At 41.9% G+C, this 16,003-nt stretch overlaps 1 protein-coding gene across 1 annotated transcript in view; it reads left to right on the top strand.

Moving 5' to 3' along the window:
• CNTN6 (contactin 6) overlaps positions 1-16,003 on the top strand; it is a gene marked incomplete at both ends in the record, with an annotated part of 215,468 nt that overhangs the window by 190,244 nt on the left and 9,221 nt on the right. Inside the window, 4 exons of the mRNA XM_080718223.1 lie at positions 1,227-1,297; positions 5,385-5,619; positions 5,731-5,846; positions 10,210-10,396. Coding sequence (XP_080574349.1) covers positions 1,227-1,297; positions 5,385-5,619; positions 5,731-5,846; positions 10,210-10,396 — 609 coding nt within the window. The remainder of the gene's footprint in view (positions 1-1,226; positions 1,298-5,384; positions 5,620-5,730; positions 5,847-10,209; positions 10,397-16,003) is intronic.

Genomic DNA, 16,003 nt, shown 5'->3' on the forward strand with positions numbered 1-16,003 from the left:
ATAATAATAAAATAGGGCTGGGGGTGTAACTCAGTAGTAGAATATCTGGGTATAGTCCCCTGTACATTAAAAAAAAAAAGAATTTAGGATACTTTTACCTTGAATTATAATTCACTGTATTACCCTTCCAAGGGTGTAGTTGAAAGCAAAATATTTTTCTAATTTTTAGTGTCAAATGATAGAATTAATCTTCCCACATTTGGGGGGGGGGATATTGGCAATTGAACCTACAGCTGCTCTCTTTCTTGACAGTACTCCAGCCCTTTTTTCTTTTTTGTTTTTTAAAACAAAGTCTCTTGCTGGGCGTGGTGGCGCACACTTGTGATCCCCGCTCTTGGGAGGCTGAAACAGGAGGATGGCACAGGTTCGAAGCCAGCCTCAGCTACTTAGTGAGGCTCTCGGCAACTTAGTGAGACCCTGTTTCCAAAAAAAGTTTTATAAAATATGTCTGGGGATGTAGCCCAGAGGTAGAAAAGCCCCTGGGTTCCACCTCCAGTACCCCCCCCCAAAAAAAAGAAGTCTTACTAAGTTACTTGAATATCTTCCTAGGTGGCCGAGGCTGGCCACCAATCTGTGATCCTCCTGCCTCAGCCTCCCAAGTATTGGGATGACAGGCATCGGCCAGCCACAATCATCTGCTTTTACAAATAGTCTGCCTCTGCAAGTGAAAAGTTTAAAGTCCTTGTTCTCTTGTGAGAAGCAAGCATCGGGTTCTAAAATAAGGACGCCTTTATTTCCATATTTCTCAGGAAGCCTAATTTTAAACATGAAATAATCCCGATGGCTAAGAACTTGGGAAAAATTATTTCAGTGTGTTTATTGACAAAAATAATTAATGAACCGACTGCCTGAGTAAGTTGTTTACAGCACAACTGCATAATTAGGCGGCCCATCGGCAGTCACTGCTACCATCCGAATGGGACATCGTTTTGCCAATTAGGAGAGAAGCAAAATAATGTCAGAGACACGATGTTACTCGATTTCTAATTAATTTCCGAGCCAGGGTGGCTCGTGTATCAAATGCAACCCGCGTCCGCTCTCTCTCAGAAACATGGATTTGTAGAAACATAATTTATGATCATTAAAAATGCAAGGCTCCATGGCAGTGTGCCTGGGTGGGACTTGGAAAGGTGGGACCCAAAGCCAGTTTCTTTTTTTTTTTTTTTTTTTTGATGAAGATGTGCTTGAATAATCGCCATCCTCCCTCTTCTCTTGATTGCTTCCAGTCCCCGTCGTGGCTCCGGTCAACATACAGGGCGGTGGAGGAAGTCGATCCGAGCTCGTCATTACTTGGGAGGTAATTTTCTGTCCAACTAAATTATTTTGAAGGAAAAAGATTTAGCCAGCCAGGAAGAAAACTGAAAAACAAAACCAAAAACAAAGAAGAAGATTTATTTGCTCACTACTGAGAGTATATCAAAAAGGCCTGGTATAAAAATACATCGTCCTGATGATGATGAATTATTTAGAGAGGTGGTATTAAAAATTTCTTATTTGTACTAAAGTAAGAGTGGGTGACTAACTCAGCACAATTTTCTCCCACATATAAGAAAGGCAACTGCAATATTGAAAGTCAGTTGCACTTCCGTTATGAGTGGGTGAATTAGGCACTGTTTTATTATTATCTGTAGAACTATTGTATGGTGAATGAAGTTGTCTCTGTAGAAAATAATCAAAAGGTGATCGTCGTCTTAACATCGACATTTTGATCCTATTGGCCTCTTCTTCCCTGAATTTAGATGAAAACGTAGGCATGGGGAAAACTTCCAGTCATTATCTTTTATATTAATGTATAGGCTCTTACTGATTATATATCTCATTGTTGTGTATTATCATAATCATTAGGCTTTGAACCAACCTAAAGCTTCTCTCTCCCCAGTAGCTCAGGGCTCATTGTCTGGTACGAAAGGGGATGTAGATTGCTATCTTGACCAACATTCTCACTACTGTAATCCAAAACAACTGACCGCACAACTTACAGGAAGGAAGATTCATTTGCTTACAGTTTCTGGACACTCAGGGTTCAATCCCTGTGAGGCCAGGTCTGCAGAGCTCAGGACGTGGTGGGCGGAATGCCCAGAGAGAGGGAGGGCGCAAGGGCTCTGCTCTCACATAATGGGGGCTGGGAGCAAGAGAGCCCACAAGCAAGAGGATCCAGTGATATCTAAGCACAGTCACTGAGCCCACACCCCAGGGACCCACTTTCTCCAGCCACATCCGCCTGCCTAGGTGTCCACCTAGTAAGTGATTACAATGGATGTACCTGCTCATAAGACAACAGCCCTCATGACTCAATGAGATCACCTCTGAACACCACGACACGAGCTCTTCAGGGAACAGTCGACAGCTAGCCGTAACAAGTCAGTTCTTTACTTTTCCCCATTTTTCTCCTTTCCCCATTTTTTCTCTGTAATTTATCCATGATTCTCTTTAGTTTCTCCTTCATTACCCACTGTGCTGCCCCTGGATTTTCTAGGATGCTAGAGGGTTGGGGTTGGGAGGATGAAAAGGAGTAAGAAAGATAATGATTTTTCATACATTTACAATTTGGCTTTGGTGCATACCAAGCATATAAAATAACCAGATGCTTGTATTTATTTTACTTTGTTTTAATTTTTATGTATATCACATTAAAAGGGTGGGGAAGTAGCTCAATGGTAAAGGACTTTTCTAGAATATGCAAGAGCCTGGGCTCAATTTCCCCCAGCACTGCAAAATTTTTTTTTAAAAGAATTATATGTTATACCACATATAAATAAGTAGGTATATCTATGTTGCCCAAATCTTTATTTTCACAACCACGCTGCATTCCAGATTTGGGTAAAGTCTGTAGTTTGCTGAACCTTGGTTTATACTAAAATTTAGGGCTTAAGACATCAAAGTTGAGAATTCAATTATTCATCTTTATCAGTCTAAACATACTTTACTCCCAGTAGAATTTCTTTATTCTGCGGAATGCTTTCTCTATTTAAAGGAGAAAACTCGCTTTCCGATCATCTTAAAACAGCTATGTACATGCTGGATGTGGCGGTGCACGCCTGTAACCCCAGTCCTCGGGAGACTGAGGCAGGAGGATGGAAAGTTCAAGGCCAGCCTCAGCAACTTAAGGAGACCTTGTTCAAAATAAAGAGTGAAACAGGGCTTGGCGTGTAGCTCAGAGGTAGAACACCTCTAGATACCCCTCCCACACACACCAGTTATGTAGACTTTTTTCACCGTTTATCTCTAGGTCCAAATTAGAAAAAGAAAAGGAAGAAAACAAGTCTGTTTTTCTTGGCTCTAAAATAAGGATATTGGGCTCACACCTACCTGGAAAGAAGACCATGAGAAACAGTCATTATACTCGATTCCTGAAAACCAAAGTCCTGAACTCTGACCTAGCATTGTGTTGACTTATAAGAGCAAAGGCACATGGGAACGAAATCTCCTCCTCTAGAAAGTTCTTGCAGAGCTCTTCCAGATCATTCAGACTTAAACTTTTATAATTCTGGACTCTGCAGCCAACCAAAGGGAAGTATTAATACAAAGAGACATCTTTGTTTCCTAGATGTGAGGACCATATTATTCTTTTCTTAAATCTTTTCCACTTCTTAAATTTTTTTTTTGACCATTCCAAGTGGCAAGAGACAGAGACCCACTCAGGGCATCTTGGTTAATGGGGATTTATTTGAAAGCGACACCGAGAATAATGAGGACATCAAAGAGTCCTGTAGCCAGGCGGCCAGGCAGATGCAGAGGGGAGGCATTCAACACTGTTCCTAGCTCAGGAGCCACGGTTACCTGTCAGCCCCAGTTTTCCCACCTTTCACTGTCCCTCAAACCTGAGTTCCCACTCTTTCTGTTCCTTTTGCTTCCTGTTTTGTACCTGGCTATGCACATAATTCTGTTTTTGCTTTAATTGATGGCTTCTGTGTATCTTAGATTTAATACCCCAGTGTCCTTATCTCTGCCTGTTTTCTACTGATGGCCAACACAGTGTTATTCTATTATTACCACCACTGCACCTAGTGCTTTTAATTCAGATGCAAGCCCTGAACATGAGAACATCTTTTGGGGTCTTTTGGCTGCCATAGAGTACAAGGATTTGGCACCCGAAAACCCCATAGATACTGACCAAGATGGCGCCCTTGATACTGGTGCCCTAACTGGGCAGTCAGATATGGTCCATCTTGGTAGGATAGTAGAACCCAGCAAATGCACTCTGAAAAATAAGGCAACTCTCAGAAATGGCACTGCAAACTTGATGGATGCAGAACTTTAAAGAACTTTATGTCCTGTTCAGATATACCTTTATTGGATGGTGGGGGGGGGGTGCTAGAAATTGAATACAGGGGCATTCTACACCTAAGCTACCTCCCCAGTCCTGTTTTATTTCTTATTTTGAAACAGTCTTAAAAATTTTCAGAGGATCTCACTAATTTGCTGAGGCTGTCTTTGAATCTGGAATCCTCCCGTCTCAGCCTTCCAAGTACTTGTATTAGAGATGTATATTATCCAGCTCAGAGATACCTATACCTCTCTTAATCTATTGAAATATTTAGAAAGTATAAGAAAAGAAAAACATTTTCTTTTAGGAAATAATGAGTAAATTTTGTCCATTTTTGAGCATAAGTTTCTTGTAGTCAGGTGAAATGTTTGTCTAAACCCCAACCCAAATTCATTTTCACTGGCTTAGCTTAGGTGAATATTTGTAAATTTTACCTATCTGTGATTTTCTGGGAACACATATTTCTGTTTTGCAATTTTAATAATTTTAGGTTTTAAATGTATTTTGTGGAATTTGATCTCTGTGGGAATTAGCAATGTATTTTTTGCATCAGAAAAATGCACACTGATTATGCTACTAATGAAGATATATGCTTTAAAAATACTGGGAGGATCTGTATGCTTTTTCTGTGAGAAATACTCTCTGTCTTAAGTTGTATGTCATTATAGAGTAATTACAACTTCCTCATCTTATAAGATTTTCTTGAAAATGTTGTGAAAGGAAAGCATATGTAACCTTAAAACAGTTTCCCAAGTTAATTTTGTACTGAGTTGAAAAATTAATATAAAATTATGTTTTGGCCTATATCTTAAAATCTTGCAATCTTCTAGACCATTTATTATTGTAATTTATGACTCCTTGAGGAAAGAGATATAAATATGCAACGTCTGTTTTATATTTCCACTTGAAAGCCTCAACTGTTTATCTGCATACCTTTCCTTGGGACCTCTTACCTCTATTGGCATCGCAAATAAAAGTACTTTTGTCAGTTTTTCTTAAATCAAGGTAAATCAAGTATTAGTCTCCATGAGAGAAATGTCGAATCATTAATAACTAACATAATAACTCAATAAAATCTGTTTTCCAACACTCAGTGACTGATTAAATTTTGTCCAAGTCCGTTCCAGAGGAACTGCAGAATGGAGAGGGGTTTGGATACATCGTCATGTTCCGGCCAGTGGGCTCCACCACCTGGACCAAAGAAAAAGTGGCATTTGTGGAATCCTCCAGGTTCGTGTATAGAAATGAGAGCATCACTCCCCTCTCTCCCTTTGAAGTCAAAGTGGGCGTCTATAACGACCAAGGGGAAGGATCCCTGAGTACCGTGTCCATTGTCTACTCTGGGGAAGACGGTAAGTGGTCTTTACCCTAGAATGGATTTTAATGAGACTCTGTGCACTGCATCTTGTATTCAGATTTTCTTAGACCACTCTGCTAAAGATGAATCTTTGTCCGCCTGGTAGAACCTCAGCTGGCCCCAAAGGGAACTTCCGTCCAGAGCTTTTCTGCTTCTGAAGTGGAGGTTTCCTGGAACGCGATTGCCTGGAATAGAAATACTGGCAGAGTGCTGGGTTACGAGGTAAGCCACGTTAGCTGCCCTTTCCCTCATGAAAGCAGCAGCTCAGGACACGCAGTTCCCCGCGTGGCAGTCCTTCCTCTGCTACTAACCTGGCCCTTAGCATAACTTAGTATTAGCTTTTCAGATTCTTTTGGCTCAGAAAGAAGATTCTTTTGGCTCAGAGGTTTGGAATTTTTACTTTATGATGGGCCGACCAGTTGCTTTGAGGATGTGGCAAGAGAGCTCGCCATGATGGGAGTATGTTGCGGAGGAGGCTGCTCAACTCTGAGTCACCAAGAAGTCCAGAGAGAGACGGAAAGGGCCCGGGCCCCAGAATCCCTTCAGTGACCTAACTTTCTTCGATTAGGTTCCACCTCTTATTTTTCTATTTCATTTTCTTTCTCTCTTTCTTTCTTTCTTTTTTTTTTTTTTTACAATACTGAGGATTGAAGCCAGGAGTTTATTCTATCTCTGACCATTCTACCTCTTAGCTGTACCTCCAGCCCAACTTTATTTTTATTTGGAAACAGGGTCTCGCTAAGTTGCTGATAATGGACTCTAACCTATGATCCTCCAGTCTCGGCCTCCCAAGTACTGGGATTACAGGGGTACGCCTGGTAATCAATTACAGGGTCTCCACCTAACTACAATACCCTGGGGCAGACGAGGCCAAGCCTTCTCCCGTGCGCCTTTGGGGAAAATGCCAGACCCAAACTTTAGCAATGTTCAGAACTAGAGGTGAATGAAGGGGAGAGAATACTTTCATACTAATAAACAATAGCCATTTTAGTAGCTATAGAGTTTCACTATTTAGCAAAAATAGAGTTTCATTTAGCAAAAATTCACCTCTAGGTGAATGAAGGGGAGAGAATAATTTCATACTAATAAAGAATAGCCATTTTAGTAGCTATAGAGTTTCACTTAATTTAAGTTAGATGAGCAAGTTCTAAAGACCCTCTCCATTACATTGTATGTGTGGTCAACAATAGCACGTCAAATAAAATACGTTAAGAGCATACATCTCATGTTAAGTGTTCTTATCACAATACAATTTATAAAGTAATACTTTTTAAAAAGTAACCAGCCAGGTAGAAATGGTGGCATATACCTATAATCCCAGCACTTGGGAGGCTGAGACAGGAGGATCACAGGTTGGAGGACAGCCTCAGCAACTTAGTGAGACTCTTAGCGACTTAATGAGACACTGCTTCAAAATAAAATAGGGCTGGGGTGTAGCTCAGAGATAGAATGCCCCTGAATGCAATTCCCAGTACCACCCCACTGTGTACAAATGTGATCAAGAAGTTATTTGATTTAAGTATCCAACTGCAGTCATTTTGTCCTTTGGGGAGGGATGAAGCCTCATCCCCAGTGATCTTAGACTATAAAAGAATTTCAGTATTCAGCCTGTGCTGTGAATTAGGGTCTGACACAACACAATCATATTAGAAATGTTGCAGGACAGCCGGGCGTGGTGGCGCACGCTCGTCATCCCCGCGCTTGGGAGGCGGAGACAGGAGGATGGCGCAGGTTCGAAGCCAGCCGCGCGCGCTGGCTTAGGAGACCCTGTTTCCAAATAAAAATGTAAAATTCGGTCTGGGAGTGTAGCCCGGAGGTAGAAGGGCTTTCAGGAACCCCAGTACCACCAAAAAAAAAAAAAAAAGAAATGTTGCAGGACCCTCAACACTCCCCCCACCAAGTTCCTGGGGAAGGGTCTCTGGAGGCCAAAAAGCAGAAGCAGGTTTCTTTCTTTACCAGGAAATAGCTCATTAACAGTAGTCCCAGAAGAGAACTTCCAGAAAGGACTCACACGATTCTTGCACCCTTGATCTCCCACTTTGGAGAGGGGAGGACTAAGCACGAGATTTATTATACCTCACATAAGCACGATGCAGAAAGCAGGAAAGGCAGTTCAGTTCCATACCATCCATAGCCCTCTCCAGGGTCCTGACAGACCCTGTCTTGTTTACATTAGGGAGAGCTCCTGGGTTTCAACTCCAGGCTGCCTGAGAGTCAGCTCCTTTAACTCTGGAAGTTGTCCACGTGCTTACTCAATCCTGGGCACCTAGGGGTAGGGGCTGGGAATCCTTACCTCTTCCTATCTTAAGTCTAAGTCTTGATATTTTTAAGGCTCTGACTGAGTTCCCTACCTCAGCCAAGGCGACTAAGCAATAGGAAGAAAACATATGTTCTTCTAAACCTTGTTCTTCTATACAGGGTGAAGCACATCACATCTGTAGGCCTCTGTGTTGATGAAGATACAGAATGAGAATATGTAAAATAAATCGCCGGGCGTGGTGGCGCACGCTTCTAACCCCTGCGCTTGGGAGGCTGAGGCAGGAGGATCACACAGGTTCGAAGCCAGCCTCAGCTACTTAGTGAGGCGCTCAGCAACTTAGAGAGACTCTGTTTCCAAATAAAGTATGAAATAAGTCTGGGAGTATAGCCCAGAGGTAGAAAAGCCCCTGGGTTTCATCCCAGTACCACCAAAAATTAAAAAAAAAAATGAAATACTGAGAAAAAAATCGTGAATTGTTCATCTTGCAAATACGATAATTCACAAAATGGAAACAGTTTATTTAGAGTTAGAAGTATAATTCCAAACATCTTTATTTTTCTTGTTTTTTTTTCCTGTATTGGAAATTGAACTCAGATTTATTTTACCTCGGAGCTGTATATATCGGACATATTTTTGTCATTTTTATTTATTTATTTTCTTTTCATAGAATCTCACTAAGTTGTTCAGGGTATCCTACAATGTGTGCTCCTCCTGTCTTCTAAGTATTGGGATTCCAGGCATGCACCACCATGCCTGGAATATATGAATCTTCAGATCCAAACAAAAACTAGTGATACAATAGTCTTTTTACCATTCAATGCCTAGAATACTTTCTTTCTCACCCGAGCCCTATTTATTTCTCAAGGCTCATCTCTAAAACACACACACACACACACACACACACACACACACACACACACTTCCTAGCTAGATTATAAGAAGCTTAAAATGGGTATTAAAATATATCTTCAGATCCAAACAAAAACTAGTGATACAATAGTCTTTTTACCATTCAATGACTAGAATACTTTCTTTCTCACCCGAGCCCTATTTATTTCTCAAGGCTCATTTCTAAAACACACACACACACACACACACACACACACACACACACACACACACACTTCCTAGCTAGATTATAAGAAGCTTAAAATGGGTACTAAAATATATTTCCCCCTTTTTTGTGGTAAAACAATACTAATGTATATAAAGGGATCCATATAGGTTGACTTATTTATTAACTTGTGGCTCAAAGAACACTGGATGCAGCGTCAAATAGCACAGCATCATTACTGAGGTCTTTGTTTGATGACATGATATTTGCTTTGGTCTAACTTGTTATGCAGCCATTGTTACAGCTGGTATCCTGCCGGGTCCAATGGCTCACACCTATAATCCCAGTACTTGGGAAGCCGAGGCAGGAGGATTGAAGGGTCAAGACCAGTCTCAGCAATTTAGTGAGATACTGTTTCAAAATATACATTCATACATACATACATACATACATACATACATACATACATACATAGGACTGGGAGTGTAACTTAGAGTCAGAATGTACCTGGGATCAATCCCCAGTGTATGTATGTATCCATCCATCCATCCATCCATCCATCCATCCATCCATCCATCTGTATCTCTGTCTCACACACACACAAACACACACACAGATAACTAATTAATTACTTTATTTTTATAATTTACAAAAGCTTAGGCTCTCTAATTTTTACAGAGAACATGTATTCACACGTAATAATTTTTCTTTCCTTTCTAAACAAATTAGACTTTGGCTACCATTTGTTTTAGTGTGTTCATTTGTGTGTGGGGGGGTCTGGGGATGGAACCCAGGGGCATTTGACCTTTGAGCTACACCTCCTGCCCTGTTTTTTATTCTTTATTTTGAAACAGGGTCTCACTAAGTTGAGGAGGGCCTCACTAAGTAGCTGAGGCTGTCCATGAACCTCAATCCTCCGCCTCCCAAATGCTGGGATTACAAGCACGCACCACTATGGTGTGTTCTTTTTTTTTTTTTTGGTGGTGGTACTGGGGTTCCTGGAAGCCCTTCTACCTCCGGGCTACACTCCCAGACCTATTTTATACTTTTTTATTTGGAAACAGGGTCTCCTAAGCCAGCACGGCTGGCTGCGAACCTGCACGATCCTCCTGTCTCCGCCTCCCAAGCACGGAGATAACAAGCGTGCGCTACCACGCCCGGCATGGTGTCGTTCATTTTAATTAGGAAATATTTTTGTAATCTCTACATGCCTCATAGTTGATAGTTGTTGAACAACAATGGATTGCTTGTTCTCGGTTTGCATCCATCAGGTCTTATACTGGACAGATGACTCTAAGGAGTCCATGATTGGTAGGATGAGAGTCAGCGGAAACGTCACAACGAAGAACATCACGGGGCTGAAAGCAAACACCATCTACTTTGCCTCTGTGAGGGCGTACAACACGGCGGGGACGGGGCCCTCCAGCCCCCCAGTCAACGTCACCACCAAAAAGTCTCGTAAGTACACAGCACCGTCCAGGGCACGGAACTGACTTGTGAGTGGGAACGTTCTCCTTTGCTCAGTGTCCATTTTAGTCCATGGCCCAGGCATTCCACTGCTTGGTTTGTCTGATCAGTTGGCCCGTGGGTAATTATTCAAAACAGGAAACTGTTTTGATATTTTGGAAATTCTGAGTATATAGATGCAAGACAGAAGAGGGTCATGCTTAAGAATGTCCCCTCGAATGTTCCCCAAAATTAATTAAAAAGTCCACCTCCCATCCTAGGAATGACAGGTGGTATCTCAGAAACATTCTCATTGCTATAATCCAAAATGGCTCACCACACGATTGGAGAAGAAAGATTTGTTCAAAGGTTTTTGGAGTTTCCAGAGTTCAGTCTATGTCAGGCCGTGTCTGTGGATCTCAGAATAAAAGGAGCAGAGAGAGAGAGCTAGCAGGGACCAGAAGCAAGAGAGAGAGCAAAGACCAAGGGGACTCAAAGATACAAGCACAGTCTGTAAGGCCACAACCCCAGGGAAGGGACCCACCTCCCTCAGGCACACCCCACCAGCCTGGGGGACCGCCCAGTAAACCCCCTACAATGGATTCATCCACTGATGAGATTACAGCCATCTTGACTTAATTGCATCAACTATGAGCATTAGTACACGAGCACTTCAGGAGACATTCTCTATCTAACCATAGCAGGTAACTACTTGTAGTCATTCAGAATCTCAGCAGCGGCACCTGTAAAATGGGGGTAAGTTGCTATTAGATGGCTTTTGAGTTGTGCCCAAGGCTGGACGAAATTATAACAAATACATGGCACTTACTTTGGTAAATGTTAAGTAAATGTGTATTTTTATTTATTTTTATGTTCTATCATTGGAATATTAGTGTGTGCTCTGTCAGATAAATAATCTTATCTCTTAGGATGTGAAATCGATATATATTTTAAGTGGTCCCCTGAAATTTAAGGCTAAACTCTTCTGTTATTTCCCATCTTCTTAGTAACCAGCCAGGTATCTTTAACATATTCCATACCTACTAAATGAAAGATGATTGTTCCCTCATGGTGTCTTATATTGAGCACACATGCCAAATTATGAAGCCCAATGATAACTAGGAAAAGGTTTAATCAAGCATAACTTAGTAATAGCTGATATATATAACTATATTATGTATTTATGTACAGCTAACAGCTGACGTAAGTATATATAAAAATAAACTGTATATATATATAGTTTGTATGACTGTATAATATTTACATATTATTTATACATTGTAGATGTACATTATTATTCATATATTATCTGGCTATTAATCTGATAACTGAGATGACTAGTAAGTGACTAATGGGTGGGTAGTCCGTGCAGCTTGGATACAGTGGACAAAGGAATGATTTTTGTTCCAGAAGGAAAAAATAGACTTTATTATGATATAACAGCAAATAATATAAAAATTATTATTTACTTTTCAAATTTTCCATTTACTATTTTCTGACTATGGTTGACCATTGATTAGCTGATACCGTGAAAAATAACATTGTGATTAGTGTGTGGGGTAAGATTTTGTAGTTGCTACATTTTAAGAAAGACCAAGACAGAAAATCACTGTCTTTAACAAGAAGGGAACCTTCGGTTTGCCTGTGAATCCTACATCTTTTTGCTCTTGTGTACTGGGAAAAAAAAGAGGTGGTAGAGAAGTGTTTGTTAAGTGATAATAGAAGATTATTTTCCTTTTTTATGTATTTTTATGGTCAAAAATAACTGGAAAGTTATCTCAGTTAACATGCCCTTGCTTAAACAGATTAGGTAGGTAGAGCCATAGAACCAAAGCAACTTTCAGAGACCTGTTCCATTTCTGGGCACATCAGTGGCTCACAGCACACGACATGAAAGTGAGTAAGACATGCCCTTGAGTCGGCTTCAATTTTCTTTTCTATTTAATAGAAAGTCTCTCTGCTCTCACTACCTTCCTCAATTAGAAATGAAGCACAAAGGAGGTATTAATGCATTCTGGAAAATGCCAAGTTCACTGGGGCTGATAAGAAGGAAACAAAGGAACCGAAATCCTCTAGGGTCAGTCTGTTGCTAGGGGGAAGTGTTTGTGGGTGGGACAGTCCTGGACCACATCTACTCCAGGCTTCCCACTTGACATGGGCTGTGACCTGGGCGTGATTCTCTAAAATGGATTAGCAAAGACATCTCCCACTCCTCCTCTCCTAGTTTTGCTCTGTGATAACTAAATCATTGAAGTCACTGCCAGATACTTGTATTATGATTTGCCTCTCCGGTTCTCCTGGGGTCACTCAGCCTTTTTCACAGCTAATCTGCAAATCTGGCTGGAAATCACCAGTCAATGTACGGCCTTAAGATTTCCCGCATATTCGGTTCTAGTCGACTGAGCGGTACCATCATAGGAACTCTGGGTGTAAGGCAGTTTCTGTCTCAAGCAAAGTCAAGGTAAATAGAAATGTGAAATGTGTTGTTTTTTTTTAATCAAAGATTTATATTGCGATAATCTGACACACATTGCTCTGGTGGTTTCTCCGTAGTTGACACATGATATTGCCTCATCCAAGGGTCAGGGATATATACGTTTTTGTTTGTTTGCTGGGTCTGGTTTGGAGACACTAGGTATTTAACCCAAGGGCTTTCTACCTTTGAGCTGGACCCCTAGCTCTTTTTCTAAAACTTTTTTTTTTTTGGTGCGTTGTATTTATAGATACAAAAAACTTGTTTAGACATAAACGCACACATCGCCCAGCCAGCCCCCAGCCCACTCCCCACCCCTCCCTCTCATGGTTGGCCTAGTGTTTGATTATGACAGGAACTAGTACATCGTGCTCTTTAAAGGGTTTCCCTCCCCCCCTCCCATCCCCACAGTTAGGCCGCCTTATTTGCTCCTCTGTAGGATCTCCTTTTTCGCCTGCAGTTCCCCCTATGGCCCCTTTCACCTTAGCTCTCACATATTAGGGAGAGCATCCGATTCCTTACTTTTTGTGCGTGTATATCTACGTTCATAGCTGCACAATTGATCACCACAGCCAAACTATGGGAACGGCCAAGGTGTCCATTAAAAGATGAATGGATTACAAAACTGTGGGTTATGTACACAGTGGAATTTGACCCTCAGCTCTTTTTCTTTTAAATTTTGAAAAAGAGCCTCACTAAGTGACAGAGAGCCTCGCTAAATTGCTAGGGCTGGCCTCAAACCTGAGCGCCTTCTGTCTCAGCCTCCCAAGTTCTGGGATTACAGACATGCGCCACCAGTGCCTGGGGAGGGGACATATATTTTGGAAACAATTAACCAGAAAGAATTTCATCCGACGTGCAGTGCTGGGAAATACCTGCAAAGAGAAAAGCAAAATGAGAGCCACCCACGTGTGAGTGAAGATTGGGGTGTCTTTAAGCAGAGAATGAAAACTAAGCAAGAGGCAGAGTAGATTTTAGCCAACCTGTCTCAAACGTTCTTTTTATGTCTTACGCTTCTATCTCTGGAGGCACCGGGCTCACTGGTACTCTCAAGTTGAACGTTCACTTATCTGTTTCCGCGTACTTTCTGAGCCCGTAAGTGTCTCTGCGTTCCTATTAACAGCCGAATGAATGTTCTTTCTGCTGCCCCATTACTTTTCCAAGTTTGCAGCTGGCTCCTTTGAGAAAGAGCTGGGAAGAGGGTGAATGGGGCTCCGGAGTGAGAGAAGTCATGAGAATCCCAGCCCGGCCTCGTCCCTTCTTTGCAGCAGGTCCAATTATTTGATAACTCTGGAGACACCTGCTCATTCAGAAATCAGAGAGGATGTTGATATTTAACCCTGAACTTTGCTCTGAGAGCTAAAGGATGGCCCATCTCCCTAGCGGACCCAGCGGCTGCCACGTCTTGAGGGCTTCATGCGTGAGAACACGTGTTATTCTCCTTGAGAAGTGATTCTGCAGCTGGGCTTGCTGGTTCTCCCCTGTACTCCCAGTACTTGGGAGGCTGAGACAGGGTCACATGTTCACTGCCAGCCTGCGCAGTTTAAGTGAGGCCCTCCTCAACTTAGTGAGACCCTGTTCTAAAAATAAAATAGGACTGGGGGTAAAACTCAAGGCGGAATGCCCCTAAATTCAAACCCCACTACCAACAGCATCAACAACAACAACAACAAAAAAGCAATTTAAATGTTGCTTTTGTTTTAATGTAGGAAAGAGCAGCTACTTGCTAGTTTCTTCCCATTTGTAAATACGCTGCAGAGATTTCCTTCAAAGGTCATGGAAGGACACCCATAACATAGATGAAACGCAGCTATAATGAGACACCGAAGAAAGCCGTGGTTCTAAGTGCTATCCTTGGACTGAACTTTGATTTTCCGTGTCCTTGAAATGACATCAGAATTAGCTCTGAAGAGTGGTGACAGCCCAAATGATTCTGCGTCCATCACATATTCAAACTGTCACCATCTAGATTTTCAGCCTGATGCCTGATCTTTCACTGTTAAATCTGAAAAAGCAAAGCTCACATTTTTCCAAAAACCTGTCTGTTCTGATTTGGCAAGCTAAAGGGAATTCAGACCTTTTGTATTGCTATTTTCTTGAAATGTGATGGTTCAGTCATCCAGTCAAGCAAGAGAGCCTCCCGCAGACCCTGCACAGGCTTAAGAGCTGGGGGGCTCTTAAGTTTAGGCAGTTTTTCTGTTTAAAAAAAAATAAAACTGAAAAGCTGCAATTAAATGGAGTAATTATGAATTATGAGAAAATTCATGTAGAAAGTACGAAGTACAGCTGTGCATAAGAGGGAATTCTTGCTTGAGGAAACCCACATAGTTGCTTAGGACACAAAATGTATAAGAAAGCCAGGCATGGTGGCACAAACCTATAATCTCAGTACTGGGGAGGCTGAGACAGGAGGATCACCGGGAGGAGGACAGCCTCAGAAAGTTAGAAAGCCCCTCAGCAACTTAATAGACCCTGTTTCAAAATTAAAAAAACAAAAAGGGCCAAGGGTGCGGCTCAGAGGTGGAATGTTCTTGGGTTCAATCCCCAGGACCAAAAGAAAAAAGAAAAAAAGATGTCGACATAGCAGACAGAGGGACACCCACATTGCCGGGACCACAGATGCACAATTTCTATTATTGTCGCTGCAGATACCGATGAGGATGGTGTTGTTAAATAACTATTCCCCAGCCGGGGCGTGGTGGCGCGCGCTCGCCATCCCCGCGCTCGGGAGGCGGAGACAGGAGGATGGCGCAGGTTCGAAGCCAGCCGCGCGCGCTGGCTTAGGAGACCCTGTTTCCAAATAAAAATATAAAAATAGGTCTGGGAGTGTAGCCCGGAGGTAGAAGGGCTGCCAGGAACCCCAGTACCACCAATAAATAAATAAATAAATAAATAAATAAATAAATAAATAAATAAATAAATATTCCTTATTCAACTCCCAAGTGCGATAGATTAGTGGAAATGTCACATTTGCAAAAGAGAAGTGAGAGACATCTCTGGGCACACGCTGCGATCCACGCAGACATCACTCATGTGGAATTTCAGATTTAGGAGAAGAGCAGTGTGTACATCAATTCCAAACGGAAAGGGGGGAAAAAAAAATCAACAAAACCCTGCCGATGTAGACAGAGTCATTCAGACAGAGT

This window comes from Muscardinus avellanarius (genome assembly GCF_963383645.1).
Source record: "Muscardinus avellanarius genome assembly, chromosome: 22".
Lineage (NCBI taxonomy): Eukaryota > Metazoa > Chordata > Mammalia > Rodentia > Gliridae > Muscardinus > Muscardinus avellanarius.